General features: G+C 44.3%; 1 protein-coding gene across 1 annotated transcript in view; it reads left to right on the forward strand.

The window, feature by feature from the left end:
* Positions 1 to 13252: 13252 nt before the first annotated feature.
* Positions 13253 to 20000, forward strand: part of itln3 (intelectin 3) — a 7088-nt gene continuing 340 nt past the window's right edge. Inside the window, exons 1-6 of the mRNA XM_082178091.1 lie at positions 13253 to 13409; positions 14008 to 14148; positions 16132 to 16379; positions 17411 to 17566; positions 18875 to 18995; positions 19921 to 20000. The exon at positions 19921 to 20000 is cut by the window's right edge and continues 24 nt beyond it. Of these exons, the coding sequence (XP_082034217.1) occupies positions 13358 to 13409; positions 14008 to 14148; positions 16132 to 16379; positions 17411 to 17566; positions 18875 to 18995; positions 19921 to 20000 (798 nt within the window). The 5' untranslated portion in view covers positions 13253 to 13357. The remainder of the gene's footprint in view (positions 13410 to 14007; positions 14149 to 16131; positions 16380 to 17410; positions 17567 to 18874; positions 18996 to 19920) is intronic.

A 20000-nucleotide genomic window follows, 5' to 3' on the forward strand; every position in this document is an offset into this window, starting at 1 on the left:
ATACAAACATTATGGTCATCGAGCAGTGGTTGATGTCTCAAACATAATAATAGCGCGTTTAATAATACGATCACATTATGATTCATTAAATAAATAGAACCGAACGTCAGGGCTTTACTGAGTCATATGTAAACATAGTATGAATATTGAAACCTGTAAATTGAAAAAATTATGTTTAAATTATGTTTTAAAATTGTAATCTTAGTTCAAATGGAACATTATGTATTATTATGTACAACTGTATACATAATTTAAATAAGCATGATTTATCTATTGTCTAATGCCCAGGTGATATGCACAATATCAAAATATAGAACTGTAAGATTAGTCTGTGTAGTGGACATGGAGATGAGACGTCGGAGTGCAAAAATGTGATTCTCCTGTCCAACAACAACCAGACCGTTATTTCCGGCATGCCGATCGAGTCTGTCCCAAAAATACCTCTCAATGCGCCCTCGTGGACTCGCGCCAAGGGCCCTATAGGTCTGAACTACATGACGTCACCAAAGTGTGGACTCTGAGGAAGTCCACAGGTCCGGAGTGTGCCATTTGGGACAGGGCCTTTGAGGTTTGTGTGCATTAAGGGCACTTTGGCATTTTAAGAAAGTCTTGCGCACTTACTTACTGTCAAGTGCACGCGCTCTCAGTGGCCAAGACCGCAAGTGTGTGTATCTGGACAAGGCAAGACTCTCTCCATGACTTTAACTGCCTTAATAACCACCATCCACAGTTGTGATGAAGCAAAAGAAGCAACAGATCTTTTCTTCTGTGTTTTGGTGTACATTCGAAATGTAATGAATTATTGAAACATAATGTAGGACAGTGCAGGGGTTGCTGATTGTGTGTTGAGATGTGTGTGTTGAGATGTGTGTGTTGCATGGACGAATCACTCACGGTAAGATCTAACGTGCATTTACAACATTTACTAACATGCCTTTAACACCGACTTTAATAACCACCTTAGCACTGCTCTTCACACACACAGAACTGGCGACTGCCTCACAAACACTGAGAAAATGCTGGTAACTTCTTAGAAACACTTCAGTAACTGACAAGCAACACGAGATGACTTTTACAACAACAGTTTGGGTCACACTCTGCAATAAGGTTCATTACTTAACATTAGTCAACTACCTTAACATGAACTAAGAATGAACAATACTTCTACAGCATTTATTAATCTTAGTTCATATTAATTTCAGCATTTACTAATACATTATTAAATCAAAATTTATTAACATTAGCTGAGTCATTCCACGAAACCGGTATGATTTGAGTCCCTCTGTCCTTTTTAAGTGTATTTTACCTAATACCTATTGGGTCACCAAAATCTATTCTTAAAAGCTTTTTGTATCAATTGAAATGTCTCCTTTAATAAAGTTTAAAAATAATGACATGCATATTATCTTTATATTAGAAATTATCTTGTTTTTTCAGTTGACACCACCTATTTTGTCATGTCCCTCATGGCCTTCTATGAAAGTGTACTTGGAATATGAATAATATAATTAGAAAAAAGTCCATACATTGTGCCATTCCCATGAAAACCTATCTGTGCTCTTTTGCTGGAAATGTTTTTTTTCTAAGTAAATTCATAATTATTAATTAAAATCACATTATTTAGTTCCGTCCCTCAGTAATCCCTCAACCCCGTTACACAAACCCTTCTCCCCCATAAAAATAATGAACAGATCCTTATGTTACATCAGTAACAGGAAGTGACATCATAGAAGTCTTCTGAACAACATTGTGTGTAGACACAGGCAAGTTACCACCTTCTTTTATAACTATAACTCATTTAGAATTGTGATATTGTGGTTGTCAAGCTTAACAACTCAACCCCGTTACATCAAATAAAGATAGAATTCTGTTACTTGTGAAAATGATCTTTGTTATTTCAACAATATACATGATTTCTTAATACCATGAATGCCATGTGCTCTCCTGTTATTCACTACATGTAGAGCAGTGGCCATTTTCAAGCAAAAAATCACAACTCCGTCACACTCAACCCCGTTACTTTTTTGCCACGAAGCGCGCACACCTGCAATAAAACACACAAAAACACGTTCGCACACACACACAAACACATCAAAAAAGCACACAAGTAATATATTTTATTTTGATGACCTATTTAGTCAGTTTATAATGTTCTAATGTATACTAAGTTATTGTTGTTTTTCCTGCAGTCGGGTTAATAAAACTGAGTTGCAATTGCAATTTATACCTGTTGTTTTTCTTGGTTACATAATGAAATACAGTGCTTATAGAAAATCTTACAGTGAATTTGAGTAAAAAACAACTATGTATAAGCTGTATGTCTCTTCAACCCCATTACCATCTTCAACCCCGTTACCCTAGTCTCAACCCCGTCACACCTACATTTTTATTAATTATTTTTTTAAGTTTATGAATAAGTAATTTAATGTTTGTTGAACTTAGTCAGAAATGTTTAGAGCAATCATAAGAATACAGATTTTAGTTCAAATTCTGAAGTTAAGCCACATCTTTTATCAAAAATGATGAGGTTGCTGTCACAAAAAGTGCCCATTTCAGGCTTTAGTATAGCATAGGAGTAAAATTATATGTACATTTTACATTTACAATTACTGAATTAGTGTGAGGGACATATGATTAATAGGAAAATGTTGATTTCATTACAAATATATTTTATAATCATATTCAGAGAGCTCCCATAGTGTCCATAACGGGGTTGAAGACTAATAGTGCCCATATCTTAAAATAATTACCAATTATAATAGGGATTTGATGCATGAGGTGGGAAAATATGTTTTTCTGGAAGTTAAATATGTAATTAATGTTGTGGGGTGTTCAGAAAAGTAATACATATAAGTAAAAAATCCCAAAATGTGTAAGTCCAAATCGTACTGGTTTCGTGGAATGACTCAGTTAATGCACATGTGAACTAACATGAACATTGAACAGCTGGATTATTATTAACTAACATTAACAAAGATTAATAAATAATGTAACAAATGTATTGCTAACTAATGTTAAATAATGAACCTTATTGTAAAGTGTTTCCAAAGATTGCGAAGAGTCTATTCATCTAATCTTGTAAATTGAGTCGATCTCTGAGCTCGGACTCTCTGTCTTGGACTTCAAGCTTTACTCTCATTATCCTCATCATTACTATATTAGCATCTGCACTCTTTCAGTTCTACAGGTGATGTTCTCTGCAAGCGTCCTCTGAGGATCTCCAGGAGCCTGTCGAGACACGAGCCAGCCCTGACACACACTCCACAGGCGCCGTGATTCAGACTCTCCTGAGGACAGAGCCGAGAGACGAGCCTGTCACGGCTGATCCCTGCGCAGAGGATGATGAGGTAATGAGTGCATCAGGATTTATGGGAAGTGTTCCCGGTTCCGGCTGATCTAATCAGCCTGACATTGAGTTATAGAAGTCTTTAATGTGTTATGTGTATGCTAGGTCAATGTGTTTTTAGTATTGTGTTTTTAGTTTCCCGGACAATGGTAGGAAGACTGTTCCAAAGTTTTGGTGCTGAATAGGAGAAGGATCTGCCGCCAGCAGTCGATTTTGATATTCTAGGTATTATTAACTGGCTGGAATTTTGAGATCGCAATAGACGTGAAGGACTATAATGCGTTAAGAGCTCGCTCAAGTACTGCGGAGCTAAACCATTTAGTGCTTTGTAAGTGATCAGCAATATTTTAAAATGTATGCGATGTTTAATAGGCAGCCAGTGCCGTGTTGACAGAACCGGGCTAATATGGTCATACTTCCTGGTTCTGGTAAGAACTCGAGCTGCTGTGTTTTGGACCAGGGTTGGTTCAGGGTGTTCAGCTTAAGTGTTCGTTCCCTATCAAGGCTACGGAACTCGACATTACGGATGTCGTATATGGGAACTCCTCTCATCCTTCACTTCCGCTGAAATCTTATAGGCTAACGCCAGCAGAGCTGGCCAATTGACGCAAATATGCAAATACTGAAACACCGTTGCAGTTATAATGCAAGTGCAGCGTCAATTCCCTTCAGAATCTCTCTCTTCACGCTTAAATCGTGCGCTAGAAAGCTGATACTACAACTTGATATATTCGCCGTCGTTGAAGTTGCGCCGGAGATACTCGCACTGTCTCCTGCATCCGATGGCAACTACTTGTAACCTATGCTCGGGCCCCATCGCCCCCACCGACACGCACCTGTTCTGCATCGCGTGCTTGGGGCTGGCCCATGCTGAGTCAGCCCTCGGGGACGGAGGGTCCTGCGACCACTGCGCGGACTTATCCCGCGGGAGGGGGACGAAGCTCGCGCAGCAGCGGGGATTGGGCCTACCGCCGCCTCTGAGCCGCTGGTAGCCCCCCCCAACCGCAGAGTCGAGGTTCGCTCCCCGGTAAGCTTCCCCGACCCCACCTTTCATCCCCCTCGCGACGTCGCTGACTTCGTTTCCTTCGGGGTGAGTGAGGGGGACGACTCTATGTCGCTGTCGGCCTCCGAGAACGACTGGGGTGCAGAGCAGGCCGCACCGCTGGCGGCCGCGGAGCAGGACACCCCTGCGGACCTGCAGGACGAGCTCTTCCGTATCCATCTCAAAGGCCGTCGAGGAGCTGGACCTCGATTGGAAAGCTCCTGATGAACCATCTAAGAGCAAATTGGATACGTGGTTCCTACAATCGAACCGCCGTCAGGCCGCTTCGAAAAGGGGAACACCGTTTTTTCCCGACGTGCATGAGCACGTCGTGAAGTCGTGGGCGGCCCCGCAATCGGCGCGCACCCTCACTTCCACTAAGGCTATGTTTGCCCCCGTGGACGAGGCGGGGGACCACGGCTACCTCAGCATCCCCCCCGTCGAGGAGACCGTCGCCGCTCATCTCTGCCCTTGGCTCCCGCCCTTGGCTCGGACCGCAGCCTGCCGTCCCGAGCCTGCAGATTTACGGCCCACCAGGCCAACAAGGCCTTCGGTGCCGCGGGGGAGGCGGTATCCGTGCTGCATGCTATGGCCCTTCTCCAAGTGCTCCAGGCAAAGCAACTGAAGTCTCTGGATGGCGCCGCCTCTATTGACGCTGACGCCATCCGAGATCTCCGTTCGGCCACGGACCTCGCGCTCCTGGCCACGAAGCGCTCGGCCCAGGCGATCGGCCGTTCTATGGGCTTCCTCGTGGTCCTCCACAGGCATCTGTGGCTCACCCTGTCGGACGTGCAGGAAGCCGACAGGAAGACGCTCCTGAATGCGCCCATTTCCCCTGCAGGCCTGTTCGGAGACGCCATGGAGAAAGTAACCGAGCGTTACTCCGAGACGCAGAAAAAGGCCAAGGCTATGAGCCACGTCATTCCGCGAAGGGCGCCACCGCCGCCGCCGCCGCAGCCGCGCTCTCGTTCATCCTCAGCCTCAGGCCGCCAACCCCAGGCTGCGGCCAGAAGACAGGCAGCGCCCCGCCCGGGACAGGATGCCCGTAAAGGCCGCAGCGGTCAGTGGCAAGGGGCGGGTAACAGGAGGACGCAGAGGAGCCCGCGCAGAAAGCCCACCGCGCCCCCTGCCAGGCCCAAGCAGTCGTCCTGACCGCTCGGGCAAGAGGAGGAAAAAGCGCCAGGCCGGCCCCGCGTCCAAGCGGCGCGCTCTAGTGCACTTCGTCCCTCAGAGTTCTGTGAGCGACTCGTGCAGTTGTTCTGTGTATGTAAATGTTGTGAATGTTGTTCAAATAAAGCAAATCACTACTTCACAAACAGAGCTTTTTTCTCCTCTTGCACCACACACTGTGTTACCCGCCCTGCCCTCGAGCAGCGCAGAGTCACGGTCAATAACTATCCCCAGCACTCACATAGCGGCCATGACCGCAGCGGCGATGACCGCAGGTTTAGATCAGCCCACGCTCAGTCGTTTTCAGGCAGCGTGGGAAGCTATTCCGGGCATTTCGCCGTGGGTGTTGAATATAATTCGGCGCGGGTACACACTTCAGTTCAAACGCAGACCACCCCCGCTTCCGCGGCGTAATTCAGTCATTAACTTTGCCCCAAAACGCTCATGTGCTGAGGCAGGAAGTGTGCAGCTTGCTCGAGAAGAAGGCTATAGAATCAGTTCCCCCGAGCGAGCGGGACAGCGGGTTCTACAGCCGCTACTTCGTTGTGCCGAAGAAGGGAGGGGGTCTCCACCCCATTCTGGATCTGAGACCTGTCAACAGAGCGCTTCACAAGCGAGCCTTCAGGATGACAACACTGAAGCAAATCCTGGCGCAAATTCGCCCCGGGGATTGGTTCGCTTCAGTGGATTTAAAGGACGCTTACTTTCACATTCAGATAGTGAAGCGTCACAGACGATTCCTGAGGTTTGCGTTCGAGGATTCGGCATACCAATATACGGTGCTTCCGTTTGGATTGGCCCTAGCCCCCCGAACGTTTTCAAAATGTGTAGACGCGGCACTTTCACCCCTCAGATCGAGCGGAATGCGCGTCTTGAACTATCTGGACGACTGGCTAGTTCTCGCTCAGTCGAGAGAAACGCTGGTCAGCCACGTGAATGCCCTCCTTCGACACTTGGAGATGCTCGGTTTGAGGGTGAACGTCCAGAAAAGTGTGCTCACACCGAGCCAGACGATAACATTCCTGGGAGTGTGCTTGGATTCGGTGAGAATGAGAGCGCGCCTCTCTCCCGAGCGAGCGGAGGCTCTGAGTTCTTCTCTCGGTCTCTTCAGACCTGGCAGGCTCGTCCCACTGAAAGAGTTTCAGAGGCTACTGGGACGGATGGCAGCGGCTTCTTCGGTGTGTCATCTGGGGCTGCTGCATATGAGACCGCTTCAACTCTGGCTGAAAGCGCGCGTTCCCCCGAGTGCGTGGTATTCTGGCCACAAGCGCGTTATGGTCACCAGCGGATGCGCCCGCGCCCTGGCCCCGTGGAGGAACCCAGATCTCTTCAGCTCAGGTGTCCCTATGGGCTTAGTGACGCGGCGAGTGGAGGTCCTGACGGACGCTTCATCCACCGGATGGGGAGCGGTCTGCTTGGGCAAGCCCGCCTCGGGTCGGTGGTCAGAGAAGCAGATGGAGTGGCACATAAATCGCTTGGAACTAGAAGCGGTCTCTCTAGCTCTAAAAACCTTCCGGTCTCAGCTGGAGCAGCGGCATGTGTTGATTCGGACAGACAACACTTCCGTGGTCTCGTACATAAATCGCCAAGACGGTGTACATTCCAAAGCCCTATTCAGGCAGGCGGAATCCCTTCTGCTATGGGCGGACCGGTTTTTCCTCTCGGTGAGAGCGGCGCATATCCCCGGTGTTCTAAATCGCGGGGCGGATATGCTCTCGAGAAGCGGGATTCCCCAAGGGGAGTGGAGGCTTCACCCCGGGACAGTTCAGCTGATATGGAATCGTTTCGGCAGGGCGGAGGTCGACCTCTTTGCAACGAGCGAGAACGCGCACTGTCAGATGTTCTTCTCGCTGTCCCGTTCCCCCCGGGAGGTGGACGCGCTGACTGCGCGATGGCCGAGAGTCTGTCTCTATGCCTTTCCTCTGGTGAAAATTTTGCCCATGGTGTTGTGCAAAATCAGGGAGGAGAAGGCGGCGGTGACTCTGGTAGCCCCGAACTGGCCGAATCAGCCCTGGTTCGCGGATTTGGTAGAGTTACTAGCAGGGCAGCCATGGGAGATTCCGCTCAGGAAGGACCTTCTGTCTCAGGCGAGCGGAACGATCTGGCATCCCAGCCCCGCGCTGTGGAGCCTCCATGTGTGCATGCTACAGGGTCGCTGAGCGGGCGGGACGCGCTGCACTCGCGGGTTTTGAATACCATCGCGGAGGCGCGAGCTCCGTCCACCAGGCGCCTGTATGCTCTGAAGTGGGGTGTGTTCTCTAAATGGTGTCAGGATGTCGGTATAGACCCAGCGGACTGTTCTGTGTCGGATATTCTATGCTTCCTTCAGTATAGGATGGATGAAGGGAGCCTGCCATCCACTCTGAAGGTTTATGTGGCCGCTATTGCCGCGTTTCACCCCCCTGTTGACGGACAGTCTATTGGTAGACATGCGTCGGTGACACGGTTCCTCAAGGGAGCAAGGAAATTGTGCCCTGCACGGCCGCCTTCTGTGCCGCCGTGGGATTTAGCTTTGGTCTTGGAGAATTGTCACTACCGCCTTTCGAGCCCCTAGCCTCGATTGCCATTAAGGAGCTATCGGTTAAAACGGCTCTGCTTCTCGCTCTCGCCTCGGCGAAGCGGGTTGGGGATTTACAGGCTTTCTCTGTAAGTGAAGATTGTATTCGCTTTGGACCGGGAAACTGTAATGTTACTCTCAGACCGAGGCCGGGTTACGTTCCTAAGTCGCTCAATACCCCGTTCAGAGTGCAGATCGTTTCTCTGCCTGCCCTGTCCGCTGAGCCATCAACCTCTCAGGGTTCGGATGCTCAGAGTGCTATTTGCCCAGTCAGAGCGCTCCGAGAATACATTTCTCGCTCGGCAGCATTTCGACAATCGGATCAGCTGTTTGTGTGCTTTGGTGGATGCAACAAGGGACGGGGGGTCTCAAAACAGAGGCTTGCTCACTGGATCGTGGACGCTATTGTTTTGGCTTATGATTGCCTGGGACAGGAATGTCCCCTGAACATCAAGGCCCATTCGACTAGGGCGATTGCCTCCTCGTGGGCTTGGACTAAGGGTATGTCTATTCAGGATTTATGTCTTGCGGCTGGCTGGTCTTCTCAGAACACGTTTGCCAGATTTTACAAGTTGGATTTGCCCTCTGTAGCGTCTCGAGTGCTTTCGGTGAGTTGATCGCTTACACAGCATTAAGAGAGCTGCTCTGCGCTTTGCTCATGAGTTGTTCTGGGTGCTATTTGTGTGTTGTACTATTGTCACCGCTATGCGTTGGTTTTCTCTGTTGTTGTTGCCCTGTTGGTGTACAGTGCAACCTTCCCCCAGTTATACTGCTCGGGATATGCAAATTCCAGTAGTGTTTGTGAGCTTGTGATTGGTCCCTTTGGACCTATCGGAGGTTAGAGGTTCGCTATTTGTCAATCTCGGCCTATCAGGCGCTTGCATTCTGGGGGCGAGGTTTGTATTGGGTCTGTTCAGTAGTTTGCTGCCGCGGCGGGATTCTATACAGTTCCCATATACGACATCCATAATGTCGAGTTCCGTAGCCTTGATAGGGAACGTCTCCGGTTACTTTCGTAACCTCGGTTCCCTGAAAGGCAAGGAACGAGACATTACGCTCGCCGCCGTGTTCGCTATTTATTTAGCGTTGTTCGATTCTGAAGGGAATTGACGCTGCACTTGCATTATAACTGCAACGGTGTTTCAGTATTTGCATATTTGCGTCAATTGGCCAGCTCTGCTGGCGTTAGCCTATAAGATTTCAGCGGAAGTGAAGGATGAGAGGAGTTCCCATATACGACATCCGTAATGTCTCGTTCCTTGCCTTTCAGGGAACCGAGGTTACGAAAGTAACCGGAGACGTTTTAAGACATAGGGCAGGAGCAGTGTTGCCAGATTAGAAATGTCGAAGTATCGTACCAAAACCTCAAAATTATCGTTTTTTGAGAAAAATTATCGTACACGAACCAAACACATAAAATATTGCAATTTTCCAACAATTTTATTTTCCAAATAATTTTACAGCCAATTTAAAGCAGCACTCAGTAGCTTCGGGATTTCTTCGCTGTATTCTCACTTTTTGCTCGCAGGTTTCTCTCTAGAGCTCCCCCCACAGCTTCGGAAAATAGATATTTGACAACACTGTTGTAAAAACTGGTTGGTGATTCTCAGACACCAGAGGCTATAGATCAACGACATCAAAGCAGATGGGACGTTCTTTAAAACGTCTTCTTCATTCGGGTTCGGACAGCGTGAGGGAGTGCAATAATGACAGCATTTTAGCAGATTTATTTTGGCCGTAAAGCAATTGTTTACATCGCGAGACCTGATATCACGCGAGACTTCCTGACGCAGCGGCCGGTGGCCCGCCGGCTCAAAGTTGCAAGTGCGTATTTTCCGCTCACGGGCACCAGGGGGGTGCGAAACGACCACCATTCAACCCGAAATAAGTAATATAACCATTCCAATGACTCCGAAGCTGTTCAGTTAAAGTCGGCATGAAACGGAAGTTGAGATTGTCATTTTTTCCTTGTTGTGATGTATATCCGAGTGAAACGGCTTCTGAAATTAGAAAAAAATGTAGGGCGGGGCTTGATTTCGTCCATCGGGAATTGATTGGATCGTTGGAGGTTGGGCGTTGCAAACAAAATGGAGGCAGATTTGAATGCCAGTTTACATTCAGTTGTGGAGGATTTCTCTCCACCGGACTCCCCCACCGTTACCCCCCCATGAAGGATTTTTTATTGAGGAGCCCGGCGACGAGAACGAAGATGAGTAGCTAAATTTTCAGCCAGGAATCAGCCCATTTTTATATGAGCCTCCCGCGAAACGAGACAAACACCGATAGCCGCACCCTCATCGGCTCTGGCCGCACCCTTTCGCCATGGCACGTGACCGAAAGAGAAGAGAGGTCGTTTCGAGGGGGGAGGGATAATGAAGTGTACAGATAAATCATTTATAATAAACACTACAACATGTATATAAAAAGAAGATTTGTCAAATTTGATTTCATGCCGACTTTAAGGTAAAAAAAGTTACTTAGTTCACCTTTAAACAAGCTGTGTAATACGCTCACACTAACTGGAGGAAGTCTGGCTACTTAACTTTTTTTTGCCAAAGTGCAAAAGATATGCCGACAGTCCACATTTTGAACTAGACCATAATTAAAATATGATACAGAGAGAAAAAAGTGCACAATTAACACTAGAAAGATTCAAATTCGATCTCTAAGTTGCTGTTATCATCGGATGCCACATCCACTTGTGCTGTGTTGGCAGGTGTTGTTGGTAGGGGAATCCTTTTACGGTACAGATTGGATGCCATCATGGAACTGATCTAAACTGAACTGTCTTCTTCGGCAAAACTGTAGTGTAGTGTTGATGTGCGGTTGACACCGTGTGTGTGTGTGTGTGTGTGTGTGTGTGTGTGTGTGTGTGTGTGTGTGTGTGTGTATACGTGTGCTTGCGTGCAGGCAGGCAAGCCTGTGAAATGATTCGGGGTCAGAGAGAGAAGCGGTAGGATGTGTGTTTGGACGAAAGACTAAAAACTCTGAAATGATCGTACATTATGGGATTTTTTTCATTATTGATCGTACATCGTACAGAGGTCAAAATTATCGTACAAATACGATAATTATCGTACATCTGGCAACACTGGGCAGGAACCAAGACAGGATAGGTGAGACATAAAGACAGATTTATGCTGGTTTACAGAGAGGAAGGGCCGCTCAGTGTTGTCTGTGTGAAGTTTGCTTGTTCTTCTCGTGAGTGCTCTGGTTTATAGGTGAATTGGGAACGTTAAATTGTCCAAGCCGTGTAATGGGGAAAAGTTGGTGAAAGACCTGGTAACCTACCCCGGCAAAATCATCGCAAAGAAAATTCATGGACAGTCTCTCAGCAACATAGTGTCGGCCCAGATCCGGGCCGTGTGTTATCCATGTCTACTGGATGTGGGCCGGATCTGGGCCGACACTATGTTGCTGTCTGCGCTGTGTGTGAACATGATGGGGATTGTAGTTCAACACTAAATGTGAGCATTCACTCATCTCAATGACACAAAAAATTTATAAAAATTAATAAAAACAGTGAAATGCAAACTGAGAATATTATGCAAATCTGCAACAATTATGTTAAATAACACAATATACTTTATGTATTTAATCTCACTTTATTAAGCAATGTCTTTGCTGCTGACCTTCGATGATCCAATTCAACCATACTAACAAGCAAAAATGACTTTAGATAAACATCACATTTGCTGAAGATTAAAAATCATTAAAAAGCGATCTCTGTGGGCAAAAGTGTCGCCCTCGCCTTGTGATGCCTCGATAATCACAGGAGAATCAGATACTCGTGTTTAGAAGCAGGTCAGATGTTCAGATATTAAGATATCCGTCCTTCGGATGAGACGTCCGTCCTTCGGATGAGACGTAAAACCGAGGTCCTGACTCTCTGTGGTCATTAAAAATCCCAGGATGTATTTCGAAAGAGTAGGGGTGTAACCCCGGCATCCTGGCCAAATTTGCCCAGTGGCCTCTGTCTATCATGGCCTCCTAATCATCCTCATAAACTGATTGGCTTCATCACTGTCTCCTCTCCACCAGTAAGCTGGTGTGTGGTGGGCGTTCTGGCGCAATATGGCTGCCGTCGCATCATCCAAGTGGATGCTGCACATTGGTGGTGGTTGAGGAGATTCCCCCCTTCTATGTAAAGCGCTTTGAGTGCCGAGAAAAGCGCTATATAAAATGTAATGAATTATATTAGATACGCATCTGATTTAACAAGCTTTTTTAATCTGACACTTCAGAAAGATGCCAAGCAAGAGCAGTGGTTGGTGAGTGTATCAGGACTGTAACTTCCTCTCTGTAGAGTTCAGTAGTTACAGTTGTCATATTAATAAAATAACAATGATTGAATAATAATATTTTTTCTATTTGACAAGCTGACTAGGAAGAAAAATAGTTTTGTGTTTTATCATATAGATTAAAAACAAGCAAATTGTGAATTATTGCCAAATATTTCACAAACCACATTGCCTAACTATTGATATTCCGTGATGTGGTAAATTCCCGAAAGCACTCGGGAAGGATCCGATGTGGGGAGTTTAGCAGATTATCAGAGATTGGGAAATGCCTGAATGAAGCCGATACTGACGGACACACTTCAGTGGACATTGGCCTCGGCTGGGTTCATGGTGCAAGCAAACGTCCCGCTGGTCACAGAAGTGTTTTAATTCTGCACAATCACACAGTGTTCACCAGAAGCTTCAGTGTAAAATACCCAAGTGGCAAACAGAGAAATAAAGGAGACAAACAAAACAACAGCTAGATGGAAACGAAAAAGAAACATTAAGTTTTGTTTGTATGAATCAATAGGTTAATTCTGAGATGTTAAATACGATTTTTGACTGGAATAAAGCCAATTAATTTAGATTTGACCATTTAATTCATATAAGAACATAATCTCAGAATCAGACTCAACGAATGGCAATGATCCCATCACTTTCCCGTAATTTGTTGTGATGAAAGCACGTGCCGAGAACATAAATATGGGATGTAATGTTCAATAACAAACTGATAAGTTGCAGAGACAGTAAACAGTCTATGATGATGTGCTGGTGTTTCAGTAATGGGCATTTCCCTGATTTTCAGCGCTGGCTTTACTGTGTGTTTGATGAGTACACACTGAGCTGGTGTTGCACAATCAGGCCGTTTTACTCCCGATATCCGCTGGGATGATGGGAGATAAAAGCTGCAGGACAGGACAGTCTTCATCAGACGAGACTGAGAGCTGGAACTCAACACTATGCTTCGCTGTGTTTCCTTCCTGATGTGTGTTCTGCACCTTCAGCGCTCCGGTGAGTGGACCACACTGCAGAACACACTCTTACTACTGTACTACTTCTGTCTCGTGTCCAGTCCAAATATCTGAAAATTCTTAAAACTAGATGAGTAAAATGACATAAGATATTGTCTTGTTTCTTGGGGAAATTAATCAAAATTAAGGGAGTTTTTGCTTAAAACACGCAAAATGTAAAACACAAAAAAGGTAATAAAAAATAATGTTAATTCAAACAGAAACAAGATTATTTTTATTACCCCATTGGCAGATAATTTTGCGTGTTTTAAGCAAAAACTCCCTTAATTTTGATTGATTTCCCCAGAAAACAAGACATGATATGGTATGGCATTTTCCTACTTTAGTAAATGCATCTTGATTTAAGAATAGTTTGATATTTGGACTGGAAACAAGACTGAAAAGCATTTTTTGCAAGTGTGATGTGAAATTATTCTGAAATGTGGAGCTACACTTAACTCATCCCAGACAGCAACATAGTCCCGGCCCACATCTGGCACACCTGGACTGCACACGGCCCGGATGTGGGCCGACACTATGTTGTTGTCGGGCAGATTAGTTGTAGATGTGGTGGTCATCATATCTCTTGTTGTCTGCAGTTCTGGGAGCCGCTATCAGCCCGAAGCCGATCCTCATCAACGGCACCTACATTAACCCAGAGCTGGGCAAGTATCACACCAGACTGAGGACTCTCGCCCGAAGCTGCCTGGAGATCCGGGACAAATACAGCGGCACGGAGGGTGAGTGCTGCCATATCTCTGTTAGATCTCATCCTGAAAAACTCAAATATGCCGCCAGTCAAACGTTCAGACACACTTCTTATTTCTCATCTTTTTTCTTTTTTAATCACATTTTTTAAATAAAGTGGAACCAAACACTCTTGTGTTTGAGAAGTGAATATATGTGTGAATCTTTGTTTTCTATATAGATGTAGATATATCTGTTTTCTATGTGAATATCTAGTAAAGTGTAATTTATTCCTGTGATCAAAGCTGAATGTTCAGCATCATTACTCCAGTCTTCAGCAAGGCCGCATTAATGCACGGGCTTACCTGGGCTGAAGCCCAGGGGCCTCCCATGCATGTTCAGGTTCATGATGAGCTGAAAAAGTCATATTGTTTTAACTTGTCAGATTTTGTCACTGTATGTCGCTAGTCGCTTGTGGGCGTTGGTAGTGCTGTCGCTATAATGTTATTGTTATGGTGCGTCGAATAGAGCGTCTGGCGCGAGTGATTTCAATGTCAATTCAAAGACGCGTTTACGCGCGTCTAGAGGTCCCGCGGCGCGAATGAGTTAGACTGCTCGTCTGGCCACATCTATACAAAACACCATCACAAGTGATATTATACAACTATAATTTTAATTTGACAAGGAATTAGGCTCAAAAGAAACAGTATGCTGTTGGGAGAGTGTTTTTATATTACCACACAGCAGTGTTCAGGGATTAAATCATTTACTAGATTAACGATCGATCAATCTACAAATTAAACTCACTCATACTGTCATAAATTACTAAAACGTCTTCTGAATTTGACAAATAATAAATTGTCTTGTCCCTAATAGTCAACATAATGCAGGGGAAACTGTAAAATGAACTGCAGCAGTGCTAAACTTGCATCATAAAACTACAACACTCGAACTATAAATGTAATTAAACTCCCTGAGACTGTCGACAGTTTCTTTTCCATGCATTATTTTATTATATCCATGTTTGTGGTTAGTTACAGTCAAATCATTTAAAACAGTGAAATCGCCCTTGAACTCTTCTGTCTTGCCTGCACTGCACTCGAGACGGTGACGGGAGCTGAGCTCCACTGAAAGGCTTCTTTCCTATTGGTTGTCGCTCGCGAAAATCGCTTCTCATTTGCATAAAGTTGAAATTTAGTTGCTGTGTGTGGTTGTTAAATAAAGTGTCTTGTGTTTATGTGCTCAGTGATATGTTAATAACAATATAAAAAAAACTCACTGTTGTAGGTCTCGAAAGAAACTAATGCATTTTGTGATGTAGATTACCTAGATAGGTTTACACTTCTTTTTAAATGAGACTCTATAAATCGAGGGGATGGGGGGCCTACAAAACCTCTCAGCCCCGGGGCCTAACATTAGGTTAAGGCGGCTCTGGTCTTCAGTGTCACATGATCCTTCACAAATCAGCATAATATGATGATTTGATGATCAAGAAACATTTATGATTATTATCAGTGTTGAAAATGTTTTTTTAACAATATATTCATTTTTAAAAAGTATTGTTAGTGCTGGAATAGAAGGAATAGTATTGAACGGCATTAAACTGATTTAAAGCATTTAAAGTTCGTTGAGTGTCCAGAATAATACTCTACTAACACTCTACTACTACTCTACTACTATTCTACTAATACTCTGCTAATACTCTACTAATACTCTACTAACACTCTACTAACACTCTACTAATACTCTAATACTCTACTAACACTCTACTAACACTCTACTACTACTCTACTACTATTCTACTAGTACTCTACTAACACTCTACTAACACTCTACTAATACTCTACTAACACTCTACTAATACTCTACTAACACTCTACTTCTACTCTACTAACACTCTATTAACATGTTAATGAGAGTTAGCAGACATGTAGGTGTCAAACTTAAAGTCATCAGAATGTGTTAAAGGGACCATCAGAATAAAGAGAGAGCGAGTAAGCCCGTTCTGACAGTGTATCTGTGCTGTGTCTCGTCAGACGGCATGTACATCTTGAGCACAGCGAGTGGCACGTATTACCAGGCGTTCTGTGACATGAGCTCGGCGGGAGGCGGGTGGACTCTGGTGGCCAGCGTTCATGAGAACAACATCAGAGGAAAGTGCTCTTCTGGAGACCGCTGGTCCAGCCAGCAGGGGAACGACCAGAACCGGCCCGAAGGAGACGGCACATGGGCCAACACACACACCTTCGGCACCGCAGAGGGCTCCACCAGCGACGACTACAAGGTAAGAGAGACATAACACTTTAGGCTTTCTCAGTTTGTGTAAACCGACTTATGGTTCAGAGTATTTCTTTTTCCCACATTAATTTCTCCCCGAACAGCAACATAGTGTCGGCCCACATCTGGCCCACATCCGGTACACATGGATTCCACATGGCCCAGATGTGGGTCTTGCTGTCTGGGACACATGTCAACATATCTAGTACAATTATGTGGTTATGTTTCATTAATACAGAGTATATTTCTTCTTGATTTACCCTGAAAGAATGGAAGTGGAATGTGACAACATGCCCCATAGGTGGAGTACATTATAACATCTGACCATATGACAGATTAAAACATTATCTGATCTAATCAAACAAATATACAAGACGAACTAAAATATTTTCTCAATAAAATACAATTATTGACTTTTTTTAATATAAAATAATGGCATTTTTTAATAATTAGGAAATATTTTTTTTTTTGAGTTTGACAACAAACACAGGAAAACACAGCTATACAGTACAGTTCAAAACATAATAGTAATGAATAATTTCTGAACATTGACTCTCAGTCTTTATTCACCTTTTTCTCATGGTTTCTCAATAGAATTCACTGAATAGAATATCATAGTTCTAACAGCGGCTCATTGTAACGCAGTGTGACAACATGCCTGCTAGTGTCTTCTGCTGTTAGATCAGCATTAAACAACTATCTCACCTGGTAAATAACAGATATAAGATTAAATTAATATTTCTAATTTTAAATAAACACAAAAAACAGAGATGAAATATTAACATAAGAGATTTACTTTGCTATGGTCTAATAAATGTTCAGTGATATCTTCCAAAGATTTCTGAATGTTAAATTCTTTCTCTCTATATAGTGTTGATATGTCAACTAGTAAATACACCAAGTTTCGTCATGCATGTGTGGAAGTATTTAAAACAAGTGTGTGACAACTAGCCCGTCTCACTCCTACATCATCGACTCCACTGAGACTGAGAGTCTGTTACTGATAATCTGATGCCCGAATGTTGTGGAATCCCACAGAATCCAGGCTACTACGACATCCCTGCTCAAGACGTATCCGTGTGGCACATTCCCAACAGTGAGCAGCTGAGCAACTGGACGTCTTCTGCAGTCCTGCGCTACCATACAGAGAGCGGGTTCCTGAGAGACACTGGAAACCTTTACCACCTATTCAAGGTCAGACACACTCTCCTGTTTGCAGAATAAAAACTGCTTCTAAAGAGTCGGCCACATTTTGTTGACTGGATCCAATTTTTTGACAACAGTTTCCATCTAAAATGATCCCATATCTGACATCTTTTACACTAGCCTACACAAAACAACCCAAGGTAGATGTACTGACCCGGAAAAGCTTAGGCCGGAAAATAAGTAAAAACGGTGTGATTTGCAGTGGACACAGATTAAATGATAATACAAGCTTTTGCTTACCGCACCATTTTTTAAAGTCCCCCTGTAGTCAATCATTTTATCCCTTAAAACTCATCTTTGATCACCAAAATTACATATTTATGTCTTGAAATATCTTGAATGTAACTGGACACTCTTGCCTCATTTAGTATCCGTGGTTCTATGAATATGCAAATGAGCCCCGCCTCCACTCACTCACTCAGCTCAGAGATCCACTGGTTGACGATCACATGTTGATCTGATTGGTTACAAGGTAGTTTGTGACGTCAGAAACACCAGCGATTTCAAAGCGTGTGTTTGAGACTGTCTTTGGTTAAATATCATTTTGGTGATCAAAGTTGAGTCTTAAGGGATACAATTATTGACTACAGGGTGACTTTAAATATATGTTAATTTGCATACATTTTGATGAAACAGAAATTTTGTTGATAAAATAGTTTTTATTTTTTTATTTTTTTACCCTGTTTCTAAAAATAAAATGTTAAATATATATCAGATGAATGCTATATAAGCAAACCTTCAGAATTTACCCAGACAGCAACAGATCCGGCCCACATTGGGTACAAGTGGATTAAACACAACCCAAATGTGGGTCGGATCATGTTGCTGTCTTTGTAGATAGGAATAAAACTGTAAAGTTTGGTGTGTGTAAAGATTTCTGACTCAGTCCATGAGAAAAAATTATTTAGAGTGAAAAAAGAGTGAAAAAAAATCAAGATATGTATTGCATTTGTAAACCTACAGATGCAAATAGAGAAAGTGTATTAAAATAAACAACTAAATGTAAATTTCTTTCCACGAGTCTGAAAAAAGACATGCTATGGAATCAAATAGCCCAGAATCTCAAACCTGAGCAGTGCCTGATAAAAACACTGTGTTTGCCTGTATTGTCTTTCCTCGAAGAAAAAGGCATTTGTGCAACTTGACGTTTCACTCAAAAACTCCCGTTGACTGACACTGACTAAATCTGGGAGAAAATCTAAATGTTTTAAAGCATTTTTATTAGTATTTTCATTGAACAAATGTAAACGTGTGCCACTTGAGCTGACGATGAGATGTTTTGTGAATGTGTAACAGAAGTTCCCGGTGCGGTTCGGAGCCGGACGGTGTGACAGTGATGTGGGAGCCGTCAGTCCGGTGGTGTATGACACGGGAGACAAAGACTCGACTGCAGACTTATACGGGCCGTCTGCTGGAAGTACTCAACTCTACTTCACATCACAAGGCCTGTTTACACCTGCTCACGTCATGCGTTTGTAGCTAAAACCGTTTCATTTACACTTAGCTTGAAGAGATGTCTCATCGATCACAAGTTCAGTCTGGCGTACCACAAGGCTCAGTACTAGGACCGCTGCTGTTCACTCTGTACATGCTACCCTTGGGAGATCTCATTAGGAAGCATGGCATTAGTTTTCACTGTTATGCTGATGATACTCAGCTCTGTATTTCTTCACACCCTGACGAAACTTACCAATTCACAAAATTAACGGAATGTATAGCTGATGTAAAAAACTGGATGACTAGTAATTTCCTACTACTAAATTCTGAAAAAACGGATATTCTAATTACTGGACAAAAAACTCCCACACGTATTAACCTACAATACTGTCTAACACTTGATGGCTGCTCTGTTAAGTCTCCGTCGTCGGTTAGGAACCTGTGTTTGTGTGTGTGTGTGTGTGTGTGTGTGTGTGTGTGTGTGTGTGTGTGTGTGTGTGTGTGTGTGTGTGTGTGTGTGTGTGTGTGTGTGTGTGTGTGTTTGTGTGTGTGCTCTTTGATACCAATCTTTCATTTGAAAGTCACGTTTCTAGCATCTGTAAAACCGCATTTGTCCATCTTAAAAATATCGAAATTACGACATATACTCTCATTGACAAATGCGGAACAATTAGTTATGCGTTCACGACATTATTGTAATGCTCTACTGGGTGGTTGCCCTGCACACTTAATCAACAAACTACAGCTGGTCCAAACGCAGCGGCTCGAGTTCTTACTCTTGTAACACAGTGTCGGCGCAGAGAGAACGCATGTGAGCAGGTGTAAACAGGCCCTCGACACACTGATGATGAAGCACAGAGGATGCATATGCAGAAATGTTGTGTGTGTGTGTGTGTGTTTCTCAGAGGAGTTCGAGTCTGGCTTCGTCACCTTCCGAGTGTTTGGCGCGGATCAAGCAGCCATGGCCATGTGCTCTGGAGTCAGG

The sequence above is a fragment of the Leuciscus leuciscus genome, assembly GCF_965113295.1.
Source record: "Leuciscus leuciscus genome assembly, chromosome: 8".
In the NCBI taxonomy this organism is placed as follows: domain Eukaryota; kingdom Metazoa; phylum Chordata; class Actinopteri; order Cypriniformes; family Leuciscidae; genus Leuciscus; species Leuciscus leuciscus.